This window comes from Macaca thibetana, chromosome 17 (genome assembly GCF_024542745.1).
Source record: "Macaca thibetana thibetana isolate TM-01 chromosome 17, ASM2454274v1, whole genome shotgun sequence".
Classification (NCBI taxonomy): Eukaryota; Metazoa; Chordata; class Mammalia; order Primates; family Cercopithecidae; genus Macaca; species Macaca thibetana.
Genome location: NC_065594.1, coordinates 27,013,937 through 27,036,249, shown reverse-complemented (window position 1 = coordinate 27,036,249; position 22,313 = coordinate 27,013,937). Strand labels below are relative to the sequence as shown.

At 39.6% G+C, this 22,313-nt stretch overlaps 2 protein-coding genes and 1 long non-coding RNA gene across 8 annotated transcripts in view; 2 read left to right on the top strand and 1 right to left on the bottom strand.

The window, feature by feature from the left end:
* LOC126940483 (uncharacterized) overlaps positions 1–3,738 on the bottom strand; it is a 65,436-nt gene extending 61,698 nt beyond the window's left edge. Inside the window, exon 1 of the long non-coding RNA XR_007720761.1 lies at positions 3,555–3,738. This is a non-coding gene — a long non-coding RNA (uncharacterized LOC126940483). The remainder of the gene's footprint in view (positions 1–3,554) is intronic.
* The window catches only part of MED4 (mediator complex subunit 4), a 1,135,161-nt gene that overhangs the window by 667,151 nt on the left and 445,697 nt on the right, over positions 1–22,313 (top strand). The gene's annotated exons all lie outside the window — the stretch shown is intronic.
* RCBTB2 (RCC1 and BTB domain containing protein 2) overlaps positions 3,225–22,313 on the top strand; it is a 44,750-nt gene continuing 25,661 nt past the window's right edge. Inside the window, exons 1-5 of one of the 6 annotated variants that reach the window (XM_050766305.1) lie at positions 3,225–3,397; positions 11,926–12,024; positions 14,272–14,367; positions 21,273–21,428; positions 21,682–21,832. In XM_050766305.1, the coding sequence (XP_050622262.1) occupies positions 14,311–14,367; positions 21,273–21,428; positions 21,682–21,832 (364 nt within the window). In that variant the 5' untranslated portion in view covers positions 3,225–3,397; positions 11,926–12,024; positions 14,272–14,310. Of the gene's footprint in view, positions 3,398–9,948; positions 12,025–13,686; positions 14,368–14,712; positions 14,778–21,272; positions 21,429–21,681; positions 21,833–22,313 lie in introns of those variants that run through there. The other 5 variants (XM_050766310.1, XM_050766307.1, XM_050766306.1 and 2 more) reach the window with 5 other exon arrangements.

The window sequence follows — 22,313 nt, the reverse complement described above, 5'->3', positions numbered from 1 at the left end:
TACGGCACCAAAGTGCAGGCTGCTTGCAGTCATTCATTCATGCATTCAATCTGTAACAAGCAGACTGATGTAGAAATTTACTGGTGCTAAATTTTTGTTCTAGAGACTCAAAGAGGAAAGAAAGAACATTTTCCTCTTCCCTGAAACATAACTAGACTTTCTGAATTTCCAAGAAAAAGTCAAAAGATGGCCCCATCCAACTTTTCTTGTGATTAGGGCCTTGGTGCCTGTATACCTGAAAAGAAAAAAGCAAGATGAATTCCTCTGATTTTGGATAACTAAAGAAGGCTTAAAGATACCCCAAAGCAGAAGTAACTGGAGGGGTTAAAAAAGGGAAGAAAGGGAAGACTTTTATTGCAGCTGGGTCCCCATTGTGGGCTGGAAAAGGACAAGGGCTCCCAGTTTCACGAAAGTAATGTCATGAACTTGTTAGGACATAAGAAGTGGCAGGACATGGAGGGTTGGGTGGAGAAAGAACGGCCCCAGGCTGAATACAAAAAAACATGTCTTGAAATAAAATTGCTAAGGGAATGAGAAGATAGAGAAGTCCAAGAACCAAACTCTAGGCATGCCAATGGCTGGTGAAGTGGAGGATGAGCCAATGAAGCTGCTAGTGAGGTGGATGAACCAAGAGACAGGGGCCACCTGAAGGCCACGGGAAGAAGGTGAATGCTTCAACATGGCGGCTGTAAGCAACTGTTTCTAATGCTGCTGATAGTTCAAGTGAGATGATGGAAAAGTAACCACTGATTTAGCAATTCTGACGTCATTGGTGACTTTGCCAAGAGGAGTTTCAACGGAGGGGTAGGAGCAAAAGCCTGGCTGAAATAGATTTAAGAATGAATAGGAGGGCCAGGCATGGTAGCTCACATCTATAATCTCAGCACTTTGGGAGGCTGAGGCGGACAGATCACCTGAGGTCAGGAGCTCAAGACTGGCCTGGCCAACATGGTGAAACATCATCTCTATTAAGAATACACAAATCAGCTGGGCATGGTGGCACACACCTGTCGTCCCAACTACTTTGGAGGCTTAGGCATGAGAATCACTTGAACCTGGGAGGCAGAGGTTGCAGTGAGCTGAGACTGAGCCACTTCACTCCAGCCTGGGCAACAGAGCAAGATTCTATCTCCAAAAAAAAAAAAAAAAAACACACAAAAGAAAGAAAAAGAAAAATTGGAGGAGGGGATGAGGATACAGTGAGCATAAATGACTCTTTTAAGACATTTTGGAAGAGACCAAAGAATACGTTGGAAGAAACATGTAATCAAGGAACTTTTTAAAAGATAGGCAAATGTTGCACAATATGAATATGCTTATGGGAAAGATCCAGCATAGAGATAAAAATTAATAATGTAGGATTGAGAGCTGACAACTACCCGAGTGAAAAAGTTGAGACTGTAAGGAAGACAGGATCTAATACAAAGGTGGAAGAGTTGAACTTAAATAAGAGCATGCACAGCTCATTCCCAGTAACGGAAGGGAATACAGAGTGCACAGGTCCAGATGTAGGTAAACTTGGGAGATGTGGTGATGGGAACTTTAACTCCTGAAATACTAACCTGTACTCTCTGAGAGTCCAATTTTTTAGTCTACTGAATTCAGCAATACAGTGAAGTTTAGTAGACCAAATTATCCAAAAATTTTGAAGGAAACTTATATGTGATTGAGACATTTTTACCTCTTACTCTAAACTTTGACCACCCTGGAAAAAACTGTTGGACTCACATAAAATTGAAATCTTTAGTGAAACACATTCTTTTATAGGTATATTTAAAAGTTTTAACTTCTGAGATAATATCACAGTTTTCAAAACACTAAGACATGTTTTTATCGTTAGCTAATTGTCAGGCTTCACCTGAAGCACAGTGTAAGGCCTGCACGAACTTCAGCTGTTCATAATGTGGAAAAGACCAAGTGTGCAAGGCAAACAGATCTTGCCATGGCTGCTGATGATAGAAACTTAATCTCTTGGGGCCTGAGTTGCTTTATCTGTAAAGTAAGGATAATCCTTGCTTTATAAGATTATTGTGAGCTCCAAATAAGATAAAGCTCCCGGCACACAATAGGTGCTTAAAAAAAAAAAAAAAAAAGCCAGCTATCATCACTGAAGTGAGCTTTTTCTGAGAGCAAACATGTTTAACTCATAAATTTCTTTCATTGATAATATGTAACCAATGGGAAACTTGGGGCAGGCACACGATGCCTCTCTGTACTATCTCTGCAACGTCCTGTGAATGTATACTTACTTTTTCTTCTATTTAGAGCTCTAGGAGAAATACCTGTATACCATCTTGCGCGCCTCCTTGTGAGGCTCAGTGGGCTATGCTCAGAGAGTGGAGATAAATGTCTGCCGTCTGTAGCAGAAAGGCAGTTACACATTTCAGAATGATGTTTTTCCGAAGAAATGGCAAAAGCCAGACGAAACAGACTGACACGGTCACTGTGGTTTGGAATCTGTTTTTCTATCTGGCTATACTACTTTTGGCTCTACACTGGAGAGGAACCAGTGTCCTCATGAAACAGCCAGTATAAGAGCAAGCAGCTTACTTCATAGGAGTAGCTAATAACATTTAACTGTTGAGCATTTTACCAAAACCCACTCACGTCAATTTAAGTGTAGTGCAGTGGAAGAAATTATTGCACATTGCAAAGTTGTGTTGCATTTCACTTAAATCTACAAAGGCCAACAGAAGTGCAGTGTGATATAATAAATTACTGCAAAATATTATAATAATAAGGGGAGAAGGTGGCTGTTACTGAAGCCCTTGGCCCCAAGGTAACTGAGGTCACCCCCACCGAACCCCCCAGCACACATCCCTCATTATTTCAGCATTTGTACTATAGGGGGTTACAGGACTTCCGCCCCAAAGCAATGGGGTGAAAACGTCGGAGCTCCCAGATGGAGGGGCCACCACTAGAAGAAAAGCTGGGGCAGGCTGGAGGAGAGGGGCTGTGGAAAAGGTTGCTCTCAGCATCACACACGCCTCATTCTTCTAGAACGGGTATCCACAAATTCCCAAGATTTGCGAGAACATAACCCTTGAGAAGGTGGGGGTGACCCACGGAGGAATTCCCTGGAAAAGCTGAGACGGCCCCAGCTGGAGATGCGGCGTCCACTCCCGGGGGTCAACTACGAGGGGAGGGGGCGTCTGCGAGAAAGGGGAGGGGCGGCGGTGGGCAGCCCAGGGAGGAGAGGAGGGGCGAGGCGCCGTCGCCAGCCCCCTCCCCTCGTCTGCGCTCCCTTCCTTTCCCTGTCGGTCGGGCACCCGAGCGCACCCCGCCGAGGCCGGGCCGTTTCAGGGGGAGGCGCCAACTCGTCGCGGCGCAGGGCCCCTGACCGTGCAGTAACCGCTACCCAGGAGGCGGAGCGGACGAGGCTCCGGCCTGCGCCGAGGTAAGAGAGTGGAGGAGTGGTGTGGGAGGCCGAGGGGGATCGCGGCCGTGACGTGGGATGCTGTCAGGTACCCCTGGGGCAGGCCATCCCTCCCCGCCCTGCGGCCCGACCTCCCCGCCAGAAAACGCTGAGGGGCCCAGGGGAGTAGAGCCACTACCGTGCCACAGGCCTAGGCGTCGCCGCGCATGCGTAAACCTGCTGGCGGGAGCTGGAGGCTAGGTTCTGGAGCTACACCCCAGCCCAGGCCGCGGGCAGAGATTGCCCTGCGCATGCGCAATTCCGCTGGCGTGGGTCCGGCGCGCTGCTCTGGGACTACATCCTGCCGAAGCGCCGGCCCAGGCTGCGCTGCGCATGCGCGAGTCCTCTGGTAGGGGTCCCGTTTGGCGTCATTCCAGGGTGATCACCTGCCGAGAGGCCGCTCTCAACTTAAGCTCCCGCGTCCGGTGCGACTGGGGCGGGGGAGGGGGCCGTCACGGGTCCCGGGGGAGCGTCCTTCCCGGAGTTTCGCCTACATAACCAACTCGCAGCACTGCATAGTTTGCTGATGTTTTCATTTCTGTCGCCTCGACCCCTAGGCTCCAGTCCCATAAATCTAGTACCACAGGTCCCGGGCCCCAGACCGGCTCGTTAACTCAGTGGCAGTATATGCTTTCGACATTTGGTCCTGATGTCCAGGAATAGCGTGGAAAGTTTGACTTTGTTAGGCGAAGCTGTTTTGGAACTGTGGAGGGAGGGGAAGAAATCGCCGAGCGTCTTAAGCCGCAACATGACTGATCTGCTCAGCCCTGGAAATAGAGGTTTTCAGACATTGAAAACTTTCCAAGCGCTCTGTCTTGGCGGAGAAAGAACTGAGTTGGAAGGCGAATTTAGAATGAACTTTTTGCTTTTGTTCTTTGCAAAAATGACATAAAATGTTGCAACAGTTCGAGGCCAGGACTAAAACAAAATGCATTTCGTGGAGCTACTTTGTACCGCGCTTGGCGACTTACCTTGTTAGAGCTGAATAAAAGTGGTTGAGTTCACAAACAGTGCTCTGGATCATTGCTCTTTCCCCCACACTCGAAAGTGACAGTCACTGTTTAACGTTTATTTAGCCTCCTGGCTTTGCACCTTCCTAGTATTGTGTTCCTGCTGGGCTTTATACCTTACTAGACGGGGGTCCTAGTTAAGTCAGTTTCGTGACTGCTGAGGCTACCGTGAAGAGTTTCTAACAATGTCATTACTGTGTGCCTTGTAATCTTATATGATGTGGTGATACAGATTTGGGGGCTGGAAGAGCCATTTAGGCTCAGAGAATGAGTACTCTGGCTGAAATGTAATCTCTTTATTTCCTGCTAGACAGCACATGCATGTTATTAAGCAGCAGGTAAAAGCAACAAGAATGATAGGTTCTTGCATGCCCCACTTCCACCACTCAAGCCTTATTGTTCTTGCTGGGCTCGCCAAGCAGACCCTCACCCCAGGGCTTCTGCATTTGATATTTCCAGTATGTTCAATGCTCACTTTCCCTCTCCTCCCAAGCCTGCATGGCACAGAACTTCGTTTAAGTCTTGAAACAATTGCCATCATTTCAGAGAGGTGACTACCTCACCTAAAATGGCTGGCTCTCCAAACTCTTGTACTGCTAGTTTGGCTTTGTAGCACTTAATCACTGTCTGATATTATGTATTTGTAAGGGTATGATCAATCTACCTCCACCGTAATTGAAGCTCAGAAGGTATTTGTTGATTGTGGAAGTAAAATGGGAAACTAACTTACTCCAGAGATATTTTTGTACTGAACTCAACATAGATTCATTCACTTATTCAACAAAAGTTTATTTTCTGTCAGGTCCTGTCCTTGGTGCTTGGGATATATCAGTGAACAAAACAGACAAAGATTCCTTGCCTCTGGAGCTTACATTCTAGCAAAGAATGATAAAAACCATATTTGCTTATTCGGTTAGAAAATTACAAACGCTATGAAAAAGGAGAACAGAGAAAGGGAATTGGGAGTGCAGGTATGGGTTGCAATTTTAAACATCATGGGTATGGTGAGTCTGAAGGATAAACCAAAGGTGATGTTTAACATGGAGAACTGGGTTTTGGAGATAAATGTTCTTCTGGGAGAAAACGTTCTTTATCACGCTCTACAGTGTCTTTTATGGTAACCCACAGCATGACCCTTGTGATAAACGTCACCATTTTTTATAGTATATAGGTGAAAAAACATTTTTTTCCCAAATAAGAGTTCAAATTATTCAGGAGTTTACAGTTTAACTTAGCACATCAAATGAAGAAACTGGACTTTTACAAGGAAGAGACTAGCCAGACAACTATGTAAATTGTGCTGAGAAAAACTGTATGTTGTCTCCACCGTTTTTTGCGATTGCTTCCAAATGTCCCTCTGACTGTGGATGACTGGTGAAGATCTTTTTTAAGAATGTTCGTTGCTTTTCTGTTTTTGAAACTGTGTAGGAGAGGAGCTTAAATCACCCGGTGTGATATTATGCTATAAGGTATTAAATGACCTCTCTTAGAGGTATCGGAATGAACCAGATAAACCTAACTAAATTTCAATCCATAATTAAAAAAGGCTTAGAGAAAGAGGGTGATGGAGAGGAATAATTTTAGAAAGTAAAGTGTGTTTCCCCTCATGTTCTTTACTTATATAGATTACAAATATTTGGTGTTCAAACACCAAAATATTATTAGTCTAGGACCATAAATGTAAGGAATCCATGGAATTTGCTTATGCCCTACAAAATTGTCATATTCAAGTTTGGTTTTATCAGTTGATTAAAGTGAAATTTAAATGCCCCAAGATACTGCTACTGTTGAGGTTTACTTGGATTTAAATTATTACAAAGTAGGCTGGGCGTGGTGGCTCACCTGTAATCTCAGCACTTTGAGAGACCAAGGCAGTCAAATCTTCTTGAGCCTAGGAGTTAGAGACCAGCCTGGACAACATGGCAGAACTTTGTCTCTACAGAAAAACAAACGAACAAACAAAAAGTAGCCAGGTGTGGTGGCACACACCTGTAGTTTCAGCTACTTGGGAGGCTGTAGTGAGAGGATCACTTGAGCTGGGAAGGTTGAGGCTGCAGTGAGTCATGATCACACCACTGCACTCCAGCTTGGGCAATAGAGTAAAACCCCATCTAATAAATAAATAAATATTGCTACAGGTTAAAATTGTCCAGGAAAAGGGAGATTGGAGACCAGGAATTATTGGGGTTACAGAGTGACATTAAGGACTCTTGTTAAAGACTGAAAGAGAGGTCCACATGAAGATTTTACTTCAAAGGAGTGGATAGCTTGCCTCCTGGTAAGGGATATTGATAATGTCCATCAATGGAAGGCTAAGATGATACTTTGAGCTTTCATTGTCTGGAAGGAACATGTGTCCAGTTCATATGGTGATCACATTCTAACAACGTGAAGGTTTCCAGGAAACTTAAACCATAATAATTTTTCAGCATTAATCTGACGTTAGAGTGAGTTTCTTTTATGTCTTCAGCCTTGCTAATTGGCCTGAGCTAATATCTCTTATGTATATTTCCCTATGGAAGATGTTTTGAGCTAACACGTACCGGTAGGAGATAGTATGTGAATAAAACAAATTTTGAGTGCATTATAATATTTCCTGTATTATGCTGCATGTATGCATGTATATAATACTGAACAAAACCAATCTCAAGTGGAAATGAGCCAAGGCCAAGAGGGCCTGCCATGTTGAAGGGATAGGTATGCTGTGGGTCAAAGATCTTTAACAATTAGGATCTCTGTAACAGGCGTGTTAAGATTTTTTTTTGAAAAATTGGATTAAATCTATAAGGACCTAGATTTAAAATGGATTTACAAATGAGATCTCAAGTCTCAACTCACATTAGTTAATATAACAACTTAAAAATATTTTTATCATTTGTGTTGATTATTTTTCATATTTGAAAATGACACTTTCGCTGTGTGTGGCTGAAAAGACTGAAGTTGTCAAGCTCAGTAATCTTTTCAATTAAATACTGCTTTGCTTTGTACTGAAGATCTGACTCATCACTCTTGTTGAAATTTGGAAAACTTTTTTAAAAAACAAATAATTAAAATAGCAACAGTGTTTCTGTATTCTACACAACAGTTTTCTGTTTTTCATGAACATATGGCAATATCATTTCCTCTGAGGTTGTGTGCTAGTTTTAGTTATGCTTTTAGTGTTTTAGTTTTGTCCATACTGTTTATAATTGTTCCATTTTAATTAGCCATGTAGGTATTTTACTGTTATTTGTCATTGATTTTAGACATCTCATTTAAGTGGAGCTAACATTGCAGCTAACATTATCCTTTTTTGCAAGTGAAAATTGGGATCATGTTTTATTATTGTATATGTATTTATATTATTTATAACTTGATGATGACCCGTAAAAAGCTATTAAAGATACTATCTAATGACTCACCTAAGCATATATTTGGGAACCATCATTATCCTATTGAAATTTATGTGGTCTGCAGCTCATTAACACATTGATGCTGTAAACTGCATGCTGGTACCCTAAAAGACATAGATATTATTTAATTTTCTGTTTCTTTTGATTATAAAAGCATCATCAAATGTGTTGCCCACCCAGATGGGATAATTTTAAGCATAGAGTTCTATTTTGAGATAATTCTAAAAAATATTAATGTGTTTCTCGTGCTCGCTTCGGCAGCACATACACTAAAAAATATTAATGTGTTTCTCAAGCATAGCTTTGGAGTTGATCTCATTAAGTTGAATTTTAAAATATGTAACACTGGGACTTCTCTACAGGAATTACTATTTCTTTTTCACCGCTTCTTCTGGAATCACTTCTAAAGAAGAATTATTAGCATTTAGAAGCACCTGATTAACTGCAAAATATCAGCACTTAAAACCTACCATTGGGTTGGGGTAATGTGGACACAAGCCCCTAAGAGCTGGATATTGTTTTGCTCTATGTTATTCTGTTTTCTCTCATGTATTTGCTTGCAATTCAGTGCCTACTGCAGGCACTGAATTAATATTTGTTGAATGAATTAGGCAAATGAACCTATGTCCCGTAAGCAGCTTAACTCATTTTTTAGGTCAGAGGTATTACCAAGTAATATAACACATTGTGTAGCAGATACACTGATTAATACTGATTACTTTACCAAAAATAATAGGTACAACCTGCCTGTTTTATGTTTTACACAGGGAAATGAATTATTTGACTTTATGTGAAGATTAAGAATGAATGTGTTTATCACATTATCAAAAGAGTGTCCCCTTGTTCAGTAGTCTTCAACTGCATAGTTTTTAAGAGTGTAGCTAAAACTCTCAGCATAGAATATATAGAAATAAGGAGTTATCTGCCCCAAACAGGGATACTTTAAAAATAAATTATTGAGCCATACAATTAGGAAAGCAGCTGAAATAGGAAATGTCATGTGACAGATTACCTTACTTGATATATATTTGGCTTTGAAACATTACTTTTGTACAGACTTGAAATACTGGCCCCTGAGTGTCCCATTTGGAACCTTTAAAGACAGAGATCAGTGGTGGGAGCTTCTGCTGGGAGAGGGTACTTACCATTCTGTTTTCTATTTATATTGCAAGGCAGATATTAGTACAGTAAGATTCTGTAAAAACAGTTTTAGGTTACATTTTAATAAAATGAGGAAATACATAAGAGACTGTTTTGCAAAGAACAAAGCACCTTTTAATATAAATAACTATATATCATATATATATGAGCCAAGTCATATATCCCAAAACAAACATATAAGGGAAAAACTAATAAAGTAACACATAGTAAGATAATCTTCCTGTCATCCCATAAGATCGTGTGAGATGATCTTATGCTGTAACACTGTCACTGTGAAGAAAATCTTCCCAATACTGTTGCCAGCTTTTGCCCTGGTTCTACAAGAAACATTGCCCTCCTATGCAGAAAAGGGGACGTTTGTAAGCAGATTTAGACCCTAAGCAGAAAGCACATTTTTGCCATTTTAATACACTGATATTAAACATTATTTTTCCTATTTTGGATTTTTCTTACAGGGACAATAGTATAAATACTACTCATTGGAATGTTATTTAATCCTCCTATTTAAAAAAATCTATTTATTATTATTATTTTTTGAGATGGAGTCTCACTCTGTCATCCAGGCTGGAGTGCAGTGGCGTGATCTTGGATCACTGTAACCTCTGCCTCCTGGGTTCAAGTGACTCTCCTGCCTCAGTCTCCCAAGTAGCTGTGATTACAGGCACACACCCTTACTCCTGGCTAATTTTTGTATTTTTAGTAGAGATGGGGTTTCACCATGTTGGCCAGGCTGGCCTCAAACTCCTGACCTCAATTAATCCTCCTGCCTCTGCTTCCCAAAGTGTTGGGATTACACATGAGCCACCGTGCCCGGCCTATTTTTATTTTTTTAGAGGCAGAGTCTTGCTCTGTTGCTTAGGCTGATGTGCAGTGGTATGATCATAGCTCATTTTTTTTTGTATTTTTAGTAAACACTTTTATCTCCTGCCCGGCCCATTTATTTTTAAAACATTTTATTTATTTATTATTTTTTGAGATAAGATCTTTGGCACCTGGGCCGAGTGCAGTGGTGCAATCATGGTTCACTGAAGCCTTGACATCTGGGCTCAAGCGATCCACCTATCTTAGCCTCCCAAGTAGCTGGGACTACAGGTGTGTACTACCACATGTAGCTAATTTTTAAGTTTTCTATAGAGACAGGGTCTTCCTATGTTGCCCAGGCTAGTCTCAAACTTTTGGGGACCTCAAGTGATCCTCAAAGTGCTGGGATTACAGGTGTGAGCCATCATGCCTGGCCTTCCTAGGGTATTGATTCAATTTTATTTTATAGATGGCTAAAGAAATTATAGTTTATGAGTTTTCATTACCAAACGTTTATTGGATTTCCATGTCCTTGGTAAAGGGAAAATTAGAATGATAGAATTCTCATTTTAAGAGTTTATTTTCTTTAACATGGGGTAACCTTAATCTCTCCATCCTGAGATGGTTAATTTAAGCTCAAAGTCTTGAAAGCCGTCTTGTCAGATGGAAAAGCTGTAGCACACCAGTTTATTGACAGTTACATGGGACCTTTTATCTTTGGTATTCCCTCCACCAAAACTTCCCCATGAAAAAATTCCCATCAAAGTCTAGCCAGGCATATGTTGGTATCCATAACATGTTAAAATGGTATTGTCTCCTGCATGTTTTAAAATTGTATCAAATAGTATACCATATGTATCATTTTGTGACTTAGTGATTTTGGTGAACACTGTTTTGTAGATATACCTGTTTTGATTCTAGATAATTTGTTTTAATAGCTGCCTAGTATGCATATGCCACAGTTCATTGGTTCTGTTGACCAATTCGCTTGCTCTTTCTTGCTTTTTGCTATTGGGAATATTTGTGTGTATGCTCTAGAGTTTATCTAGGGCAGTGTTGCTAAAATTGCAGGACTTGTTCGTGATCTGGAAATTAGTGGGCTGAGATCAGCATTTTCTTTTAAAATGAAATTGAACAGGATAAAATAGGATAGAGTAGGGTAGAATAAAATAGCATAAAGTAGAAAAAATAGAAAAGATATCAAGCATCTCATGTAGGAGGAGTACGAATTATTTTGTGAAATTTTTGTTTCAGTTATGTATACATATCAAAAAAAGATGGAAAGACTGCTGTGGTCTAAATATTGTTGAACTGTTCTGTAGAGTGATTGCACCAATTTACATTCCTTCTAGCAGTGGATATGAGTATGCCTTCTCATCTACATCCTCGCCAGCACTGGGGAGTTGTCCCCCTTGAACTTTTGCTGATCTGGTAAAAGAGATCTATCTTATTGTGGTTGCATTTCTATGATAAAAAACATGGTGAACTTGAGTATCTTTTAATATGTTTATTAATTTATTCTTCTGTGAATTGCATGGATCCTTTGTTCACTTTTGAATTGTGTCGTTTGTTTTATTCTTATTGATTTACAGGCATTCTTTATATATTTTGTATATGAATCCTTTCCAAGCTGTCCATTATGTATGTTACAAATACCGACCCCCATTCTGTGGCATATTTTTCCCTTTGTTCATATTTACTGCTCTTTTCTTTGTGGTTTATGCTTTCTTGTCGTATTTATGAAATCTTTAACTGCTCTGAGGTCATGAAGATATTTCTATACTTCTAAAAGTTCGAAAGTTTTGCTTTTTTTTTTATGTTTCCACATGGATTCTCTTTTCTGTATGGAAATACTATAGATTAAATTCGCCTTAGTGTGCATTTTTTCATATGTTTCAGTGTCCAGATTGTTTAAACCCTCTCCTGAAGCTTATAAAGTATGATATTCAAAAGTTACATTTTATAACTTTAACATTTTTATAATAGAGCATCTCTGCTGCTGACTTTTTAATAGTAGATAGCACAGATACAATTTTCAAACTGTATTTTTCACAGATAAAGAATGGATTGTTAAATGTGCAAGATAGTGTGTTCTTTTCCTTCTGTTTTTCTCTAATAGAATTTATTTGTGTATTTATATTTCCAGTCACATTAACTTTGCTCTAGAAGACAACTTTACAAGGATCAAAAAGGAACAGGATTAAAGATGACTGAATACTGGGTTCCAGAAATTTAAAACAATCAGGTACAAAAGTTTTTGGAGGGAATGCTCCCAGCCAGTCAGTATAAAATAAAACTGTTGAGAATGTACACAAGAAAATCTTGAAGTATCTAGCCCTGAAATACAGTGGGGGGTCCCAAAACAAGGGCTTTGGGATAGTCCTGGTTCTAATACTGGCTCTGACACTGATTGGTTGGTGACTGTTGGTCACGTTACTGAAATGTGTGAATAAAATGGAGGCAATGATTAACCTGTTTCATTTGGATATTATAAAGATTAAATGAGATAAGGTGAGGCACTTAGTGCCTGGCACAGAATAACTTTATTTTTATTGTTATTATTGCTGTTGTCATTTAGAATACATTTTATCACATCATGGATATGGCTTTCTGTATGTATATTGTGAATTGTTATTTTAAGTATATATATCAACCTATTGTTAATAGCCTGGTGAAATCACATGGATAACAGGGTAAGGTAATCTCCACATGTATTGCACAAACTATACATGCAAATTGGGGATGCTAGTTTTCTCTATTATGTATGCATCACATTGAAATAATGTAAAAAAAAAAAGCCAACCATCTCCTACAATGCTAAAAAATTCAAAAGACTTTTTAGTAGTAGTATACAATAGCAATTAATCTTGATTTATTTTTAAATCTTGAAGGACTTTCTGATTGACTAATATGAAATTATGTTAATCTTATATTTCATCCAAATTGAATCCTGCACGTCATTTCTTTGAGTGTGGTAATTTCCATGACATACATGCAATTATGTCTTAACCTGATGTCAGATAAACAGAATGGCCTGTGTTCCCACCATTCTAATTTTAAAGAGTTTCATTATACTTGAAATTGATGAAAGACACTGAAAAGAGGTTTTGTCCTACTCAAAAGCCCAGGATCACTTTTTCATGATTTTGCACATTAACAAGATTTCCCTTCTGCTAGGAACGAAAGGGGCCTAGAGTAGCGCAGTGAGGGGCAGTCACATCTGTACTCGGTCCCTTTTCGTTTTTTCTCTTCTATCCCTCTTTCTTCTCCTCTTCTTTTATTTTTTATTCCAGGAAACTTGGGGCAAATATGGAAAAGGTGTTTCCTGGTAGGATGAAGGAGAAAGAGAGGGATCTTTGGTACAGGCCAGTTCTAATATACACAAAGCTGGATTCTAAGGATGCTTTCTATAAATACGTTGTGTTTTACTCTGATCCATGGGCTGTGGCAATGAAGGAATCATTGTCTGCCCTTTTGAAGAGCTTACCAATTAATAGAGAAGATACATCATACAAGAATAACTGTCATATGAGGCAGAGTTTGAAAAGTGCCATCAATGTAGTTAAAAACAAAACAAAAAACTGCTGTGGAAATACAGAGAAGAGGTCCCAGCCCATTTGGGTAATCAGAATCCACACTGATGTAAATCTCAGTGGCAGTCATGCTGGGTCTTAGAGAAAATTAGAATTTTAACAGATCTGCTAAGATGCCATAGATAATATGTAGTAAGTATTCATTAAAATGGCAAAATATCTTTCCATATCATCAATCAGATTGGTTTATACATTTTTAAGTGAGAAACTTCTAAATGATCTCCTTAAAAGCAAGCGTATCTTTTTTACTTGTTTCCAAACGTTATAAATAATAATTTGCTATTTTCATAATTTTGTTATAATAATTCTGAATCAATTATGATTCCTCATATTCTGCTAGATCTTTTTATAGCTGAGGAAAAAAATTACTAATATCTTCAAGGGCACAGAAAACATTGATAAGGAACACTGTTTAGATTTGGCCGTATTTTGATTATTGTTTTTAATCTGTCTATTATGGGGCTCTCACTCTACTGTAGAAAATATCAGATAAAATGTTCTGAAGTTAGTACCTGAAATAAAAGATTGTATTTAAGAAAATGGACCCCACCTCATGAATTAGAAAAAGCAACATCATTAAATACAGCCTTATTAAATTGCTTTTTGGAGGACAGAGATTATTTTATTTATTTTTGGTGATGAAATAGTTGACCTCATAATTATTGAACCACAGTCCAGACATATTGCATAGCTTCTGCTAGAGCTGCTCCTGCTGTTACTTCTACCTGGTAGAAAGTAGGTGATGTTTGCATGGTTATTAAGGCAAGAACATTCAATGCATTGCTACATATTGGGTGGCTGTTGTTTCAGATTTTTCATTAAGTCCAGAATAACAAAGCCGCATTCATTCATTCATTTTTTTCATCATTTTCATTCATTTCTCCTTTTTTTTTTTCCAGCTTAGCAAATTACATATTCTTCTGTGGAACTGAGAATTGATGTCTGCTCTTCCCAGTGATTTGGAACTTTCCAATCCCAGAGAAAAGTTGACCAAGGTCTAAAATTTATTTTTCCTTGTCATAGGAAGTCAACTCTGAAATGAAAATTTTCTACTCATTTCCTTTATAGTCTTAAGGACCCATGTATATTTTGAGACTACTTTTTCAGACCTTAGAAGGAAGATTCCCGTAAGAGGCCATCCAGTAGTTCCAGATCAATTCAAACATTTTTGGAGTTTTGTAGCTGGTAATTTTCATGCCTAAAGTTTAATTCCTTTATCTTCCCTTCACAACATTTGAGCTTAGCTTATTTTCTCTGCTAATTAGCAGTAAAGTAATTTTAACCTGCCTAGTTCCATCGAACATAAGGGATCCTGATTTTACCACATACTTTTTCCTCAGGGACTGCCCAGGACTGAGTCCATATGGAAGAAGAACTTCCTCTTTTCTCTGGAGACAGTGGCAAGGTTAGAAAAATCATGCCCTTGGAGCATGTGTGTTCTGTCGCATGAAATATACTTCATGAAGCATCTATTGGTCACCGATAGGAAGATCAATGAGATACTATCTATCTTTGAGGGGCTCACAGTGTAATCACTGAGATGCCAGCAGATAATTGTTGTTGGTAAGGAGAATGCTGAAGGGGCCAGCAGGGAACTGATACGCCTGAGGTGCAGAGACAGGGCTCCCAGAGATGGTGACAGTGATGGATGAGGCAGGAAGGCCATCCCCTACCTTCAGACAGTGCTGGCCTGCAAGAGGCTATGAGTTGACCAATGTTTATCCCATTCCCAGAGATTTTTAAAATTATAAACTGTCTGATCTTAGATGATATGTTCTCAATTCATCGTAGACATTCTTTAATTTCTTTCTTCATCACATCTGAACATGACAGTCAACCAGCTTAAGTCCACTCAGTGTCCAGTTGATGTTAAAAGCCTCACATCTTCCTACATGCATATTGATTTCCATGTTGTGTTATTTTGTTAAATTTACAAAATATCTGCTTATTGCTATTAACAGCTTAATATTAACTGTCACTATTAACTTTTGTCAGTTTCCCATACTTATTTAATAAAATCACGTCAAAATTCAATCAAACTGTAAAGAATTATGCAAAGCCAGCATCGTGTACAAAGATGGCAAAGCTTTTGAAACTAAACCATAGCATTACCATGTGCAGACTTAAGTGTTCATTTGTGAGCCCTTGTAGGAAAGTCCAAAAGTAGCTTACAAAAGTAATGTATAGAACTTAAGAGTCTCACAAAATGTTAGCAGAAAAATTCCTAATTTTTCCTAGGAACAAGTTTCATAAAATAAAGAATAGATTCACAGAATCAGCAATGAAATTACAGTATTGTAACTACATAGTGATTGAACATATACAAATATATATACAAAGTATTATAATGAATGAATGTTTATAATATAATGAATACTATATAGTGAATATATTTATAAGAGATAATGAATATAATGAATATATACACATTGTTCTAATGCTAGGAAGTACTCAAAAGGTGAAGTGTTGGCATTTTTTCTTAACTCTTTTTTGCTAGGTATGCCTAACATGTAATTTTGATTTTCTTTAAATATACTGTATTTTATTTTTTTTTTTTTTTTTTTTTTTTTTTTTGAGACTGAGTCTGGCTCTGTCGCCCAGGCTGGAGTGCAGTGGCCGGATCTCAGCTCACTGCAAGCTCCACCTCCCGGGTTTACGCCATTCTCCTGCCTCAGCCTCCCGAGTAGCTGGGACCATAGGCGCCCGCCACTTCGCCCGGCTAGTTTTTTGTATTTTTTAGTAGAGACGGGGTTTCACCGTGTTAGCCAGGATGGTCTCGATCTCCTGACCTCGTGATCCGCCCGTCTCGGCCTCCCAAAGTGCTGGGATTACAGGCTTGAGCCACCGCGCCCGGCCCTACTGTATTTTAAATTGAATTGCAACAACTCGATAGTTGTCTGTAATTAAGTGAAGTATGGTTATACACTCGATTCGTCATATTGCTGGAGAAGCATAGTTACACAGGTATCACTCACTCAAAGGAAAAAGAAGGTGCAATTTGGCCTCTAATTTTGTGGCAGATGTATTTCCTTAATTATGTTTTCCTTGAGCTAATATTAAAATTTCAGGACTTGACATTTCCCAAACAGATGCCAGATCTTGAAGGAAGGGGAGGTGGACTAGATGTGAGAAAAGTAGTAAAAGAAAGCCGGCCTGGGTTAATTATCACCTGCAGCAGTGTTATTTGCAGTAAGGAGGGTTACCTGTGCCAAACCAGGACTGAATTCTAGGGACACCATATTGCCATGCTCTCATTCCTTAGTACTGCTTTTTTCCCCATACAGATTTTTCTATTGACCACACTTGGCTCTTGCTCAGCCAGTTTCTTACTTGACAGTGGGGCACGGAGTTGATTGGGTCATTCTGCAGAGACAGCTGCTGTCATGCAGAATGACTGCAGATAGATTGAGGCTGCTATGGGGGACTATTGTGTGCATCCTACATTGTCTCATGAGTGTGCTGGACAGAAGAATGTATATTGCTTCTCTGAACAAAGATGCTGTAATTCCTTGAGACTGACACAGGTAGAGTATCCCTTATCCGAAATGCTTGTGACCAGAAGCATTTGGATTTCAATTTTTTTTTTTAATTTTGGAATATTTGCTTTATATTTACCAGTTGAGTATCTTTAATCTGAAAATGTGAAATCTGAAATGCTCCAATGAACACTTCCTTTGAGCAGGACCTTTGAGCATCAAAATTGGTGCTGAAAAAGTTTTGGGTTTTGGATTCAGATTTTTGAATTAGGGATGCTCAGCCTGTATTAAATATGTACTTCAAAAAATGCAAATACATGCATTTTATAAATTTAGTCATCAGTTCCCTATGTAACAGTTGCCCTAACAAACTTAAAAATTGAGTATTTGATGACTAACTTCCAGCAGCCAGCCTTCTGCCAGAGATTAAAAGCAATGTATTCACATCTCTGTTGTACTCAGGTTATATTGTAATTATTTGTTTTCTATTAAATTGTAACCTCCTTGAAGGGAATGATCATGTCTTATTTTTGTATCTTAGTCAGTGATACTATCAGATCCCACATTCTCCTGACTTGTAGCATCATTTCATAAAACTTACAGACTGGAGGTTTCATTAAAGAAAACACATATTAGAATCCCAGTAGCCAGTAGAGTTACGGGCTGGGTACCATAGGTTTTTACACAGGTGGGCCAGGAAGAAAGCCTAGAACTAATCATTTGTAGACAGGTGTGTAAGAGCTGGCTGGAATTTACAGCCTGATTCTAGACATCCAGAAAACCACTTGATTTAATAGCAGAGCAGGATGAAATATAAAACTCTGCTTGCAAGGGAAAAATGAAATAGTCATTGTGCCTTTCCATCTGTGCTTTTCGTGGAAGACAACCCACAGTAGGCATTATTGCCTGTTCCTTATGGAGTCTGAGAATAGCCAAAGCCCTGCAAATGCAAGCAAACACTAGGTCTACTAGCGGTATCACACTTTGTCAACTTTTTACTCAGCAATCGGATGATATGTGGAAAGAACTCTGGGCTTTAATCTGGCCCGTCCACTGAGAAGCTAGTGATCTTGGACGATTACTTAGTCTCCCTGTGCCCCAGTTTCCCCATAGGTAACATGAGGATAATAGTATCTATGTCCTACAATTGTTGTGAAGATGAGAAGTAAGATATAAACATTATTAGATTATTAATACATCTACATTAAATACTTGTTCCACTTCCACTTCCTAAACCTTGTTCTTTTGGAAATTTACAGGCTTAAAATAGGAAAAAAATTAAAAATGAAGACCTCATAGAAAATAAGATTTCTTCATGATGTTGGATGGTGGGGTAATTTAAAGTAGAAGCTTAACCAAAAACTAACGTAACAAAATTCCATCCTTAGCTCTATCGTGGCCTTGGGCAAGTTGCTGTTTTTTCAGTAAACCAGGTGTCACAGAGAAGAAATAAAAATTTTAAATAAAGATTCTTAGATTCCTAGATCAATGTCACATCACCATAGAACACTGTGTGTTCCTAAAATATATATATATAATAAAATTGAGGACATAGTTTTACACTTGCATATAACTGTAACCTCTTACATATGTGAGATTTTATTTTGAATTCCAAATTCCAAATTAAGGTTGTCCTGTAGGGAATGCCTGTGGATTTTCCTACCTCATATATATATATACATATATATATATATATATTTTTTTTTTTTTTTTGCAAAGTACTCTGTAACTAAAGTAAATGCAGAAACAGTAAGCACTGTTTCAAAAGTGAATGGGAGAACCAACTGTTGGTGTTGCCCAAAAATAACAGAAGGTGTTCTTCCTAGGGCAAGGTCTTGTGATCCAAGTGGCCTATGAGGGAATGTGACTGGATTTGGCATCAGGAGAGCTTGGCCCTGGTACAGGCTCTGCCGTTAACTCACAGGGCGATGCTGATAGCAGGGACAAGCTGCTTGGCTTCTCTGTTAGTTTCTTGGGGCAGCTGCAACAAATGACTACAATTCAAACAACAGCAATGTCTTTTCTCACAGTTCTGGAGGCTAGAAGTCTGAAATCAAGGCATCATCAGGGCGATGCTCCCTCGGTATCTCTCAGGAAGCATCTTCTCAGCTTCTGGTGGTGGCCCCCAGCCATCCTTGCTGCTACTTGACTTCCAGGTGTATCACTGCAGTCCCTGTCTCTGTTGTCACCTGGCCTTTTTCCCTGTGTATCACTGTGTGCCCTCTCATCTTCTTATAGACATTAGTCATTGGACATAGGGCCCACTCTAATCCAGTATGACTCCATCTTAACTCATTACATCTGCAAAGACCCTATTTCCAAACAAAGTCACCTTCTGAGGTTGTAGGTGGATCTGGACTTCGAGGGGAAACCATTCAACCCACTGCAGCTCCTCTCTGGGGTTTCTTCGGGTTTCTCAGAAAATTATCTTCTGAGTTCTGTTTAGCCACAGCATTCAATAGTGCCATGAAGATTATTCAGAAAAGATAGAAACCTGAAAACAAAGCTTTATTTACAAGAAAAAAGCTGGTGGCTCTGCTTGTTTTTGCTCTAGGTCCAGTGGCCATTGGGACAGCTGCTCCATGCATCTTAGCTTCCCTTTACTGACTGCAGACTTCACTTTGGCTACAAGTTAATACCGTTGGCCAGGATCAGAAGGAAACTTAAAAGTTTGAGAACTTAGTAACAAAGCTATATTTGATGATACGGCTCAGGTGGAGTAGAAATGGAGAGCTCTGGAGCCAGGAGCAGGGATTTGGGGCCCAGTTTTCAGAATGGCTTCCATGTGAAGGAGTTACAGAGGATGGGATGGAAAGGAGGACTGTGAATCCAGAAATGAGTCACAGCCATTCAAACATTTACTTGTTCATTTCACCAACACAAAGGTATGTATTGCATTGTTAGCTCCATTCAAGGGATGGATGACATGGTAGTAAAAGACTCGGTCTCTGTCCTCCTGAAGTATACTCAGGAGTCTGTGAAGGTGGCCCCAGAGAATTTCATGGTAATGAGGACAGGGGAGGCTTGCTAAGTTAGTAGTGTGGACTTGAGAAGAGCAGAGTTGCTGACTTGTGCTCTTTTAAGGTGGAAGGGACAAGTAGGTGTTCAGTTCTGTAGAAGGTAAGTGGATAGTCCACTCAGTTGTACACCAGAACGCATTCCCGGTAAGGTTGATTTAATAACTGATGGTAAAGAAAGGAGGCCTTAGAAAATCTTTGCTGCTTTAAATCATGTATAAGTTTGTTGATGTTGTGGGAAATAGCAGACATGCCATTTGATAGGCATATTGGCTGTTTATGTATCTTATTATAACCTTGAAAATGTTGGCAAGTTGAAAAGTATATCAATAAAAATGCCTCCAAAGTAGCAAATAGGTAAAACTCTTTCAAACAAATTTATAACATGCTCTTTTAGGAGTGCAGGTGCTCGTGATCTTAATGTATGCTATTAGGGGGTTAATTGTGACCCTGCAACATTTGTGTGTTGAAGTCCTAACAGCCAGTACCTCACAGTGCAACTTATTTGGAAATGGGGCAATGCAGATGTAGTTAGTTAAGATGAGGTCATTAGGGTGGACCTTAGTCCAATATAATTGGGGTCCTTATGAAAAGGGGAAATTTAGATGCAGAGATATGCAGGGCATGGGGGGAGATGATGTGAACAGACATAGGGAGAAGACAGCCATCTACAAGCTGAGAAGTGCAGCCTGGAAGGAGATCCTTCCCTCACAGCCCTCAAAAGGAGCTAGCTAGCTGATACCTTGAGTTTGGACTTCCAGTTTCCAGAACCATAACACAGTAAATTTCTGTTGGTTAAGCCACCTCGCTTGTCACTACTTTGTTACGGCTGCCTTAACAAACAAGTACACGTGTTTTCTGGGTGTTTCTTGTGCCGACCCCCAAACTTGCTTGAGGGATGAGGAAACCCACCAGTTCCTCAAACTGAAGGCCAGGTAAAGCTTGCCCATGAACTAAAACTTCGGACCATTTCCTTGGTGTCACTTTCAGCATTGTTCTTTACTAAGCATTGTTCTTGACTTAGGCAGCAGATGACATGGCAGCTCTCTCTCTCTCCCTCTTGTTTTTACAACCAGCCTAGTTTCCACAGCTACATTTAAGACATAGCCAATATTTAAAGTATCTGCTGAACATTCAGTTCCCAGAAGCCCAGCTGTGGATGACTCCTGTGTCCTTGAGGACAATGAGTAGGGGAGACCTGGTTCCACCTGGGCCTCCGGTGTCGGCGGCTGTGAGCCGCCCAGAAGCAGCTGGCAGAGGCAATCCCTGCAGCTGCGAGAGGCCTCTCAAAAACAGATGCAGTGTGTTCCTCCCAAAACCAGTGTTCGTCCTCTTCTACAGAACTGAAGGGGCAGAGAAAATTCACTTTTTAATTTGTTGTTTCAACATATATTTTTTCCTTTTCAGCCAGTACAGGCTACTCTGTCATCTTTGAAGATGTTAGATGTGGGAAAGTGGCCAATTTTTTCCCTTTGTTCTGAGGAAGAACTACAGTTAATTCGTCAGGCTTGTGTCTTTGGCAGTGCTGGCAATGAAGTTTTATACACTACAGTAAATGATGAGGTAATTTTGAAGAAAATAATTCAGCTACTCACATTTTTAGAAATGAATTTGCCAAATTGAAGATCTTGGGGGAACTAAGGAATAAAAGGTAAAAAAAAAAAAAAAAAAAAAAAAGTAAATAAAAAAAAAGGAAATTAGATTTTATTTATTATATAAAGAAGCAGTTTGCTTAAGGAAGATGATGCCTGTTTGGATGTAATTTATAGTTTGTTAGAAATAGAACTGCTTGAACTAACAGTGATTTTTCCCATAGATTTTTGTGCTTGGCACAAACTGTTGTGGCTGTTTGGGGTTAGGTGACGTCCAGAGCACCATTGAACCTCGGAGACTGGATTCTTTAAGTGGCAAGAAAATAGCCAGCCTCAGCTATGGGAGTGGTCCACACATTGTCCTTGCAACAACAGGTAACCTAGGAACCCCATGTAGAATTTCAGGTTTATTTGTCAGCTGCCCTTGAGAACATTGTTTAATTGGTTGAGAGTTGCTGGTTCTTCCTGTGAAATTGACTATGTTTTGGATACCATGAAACATGAATGTATCTGAATGCCAGCATAAGGTAATGTGGCAGATGGAATCTAGTAATCATTGTGTTTTGATGTATGAATGACAATGCTATAAGCCCAGTAAACACTGCTGAACTCATTGTGGACTTTGGCAAGTCTGTCTGAACTTTGAATTCCTGATCTATGAATTGAAAGACTAAACCTTGTGTCCAACATCCCCCCCACCTCGCCAACTCTTAGCATTCTGTGATTCTTACGCTAAAGAGTGACTGATGGCTGTAGTTGGCGTTAGTAGTAGGGATTAGCTACTTCATAAGGGATTGAGTAGAAAAATTCCTTGCTCTGAGTGAAGCAAGGAGGGAGAAAGAAAGAAAATAAATAA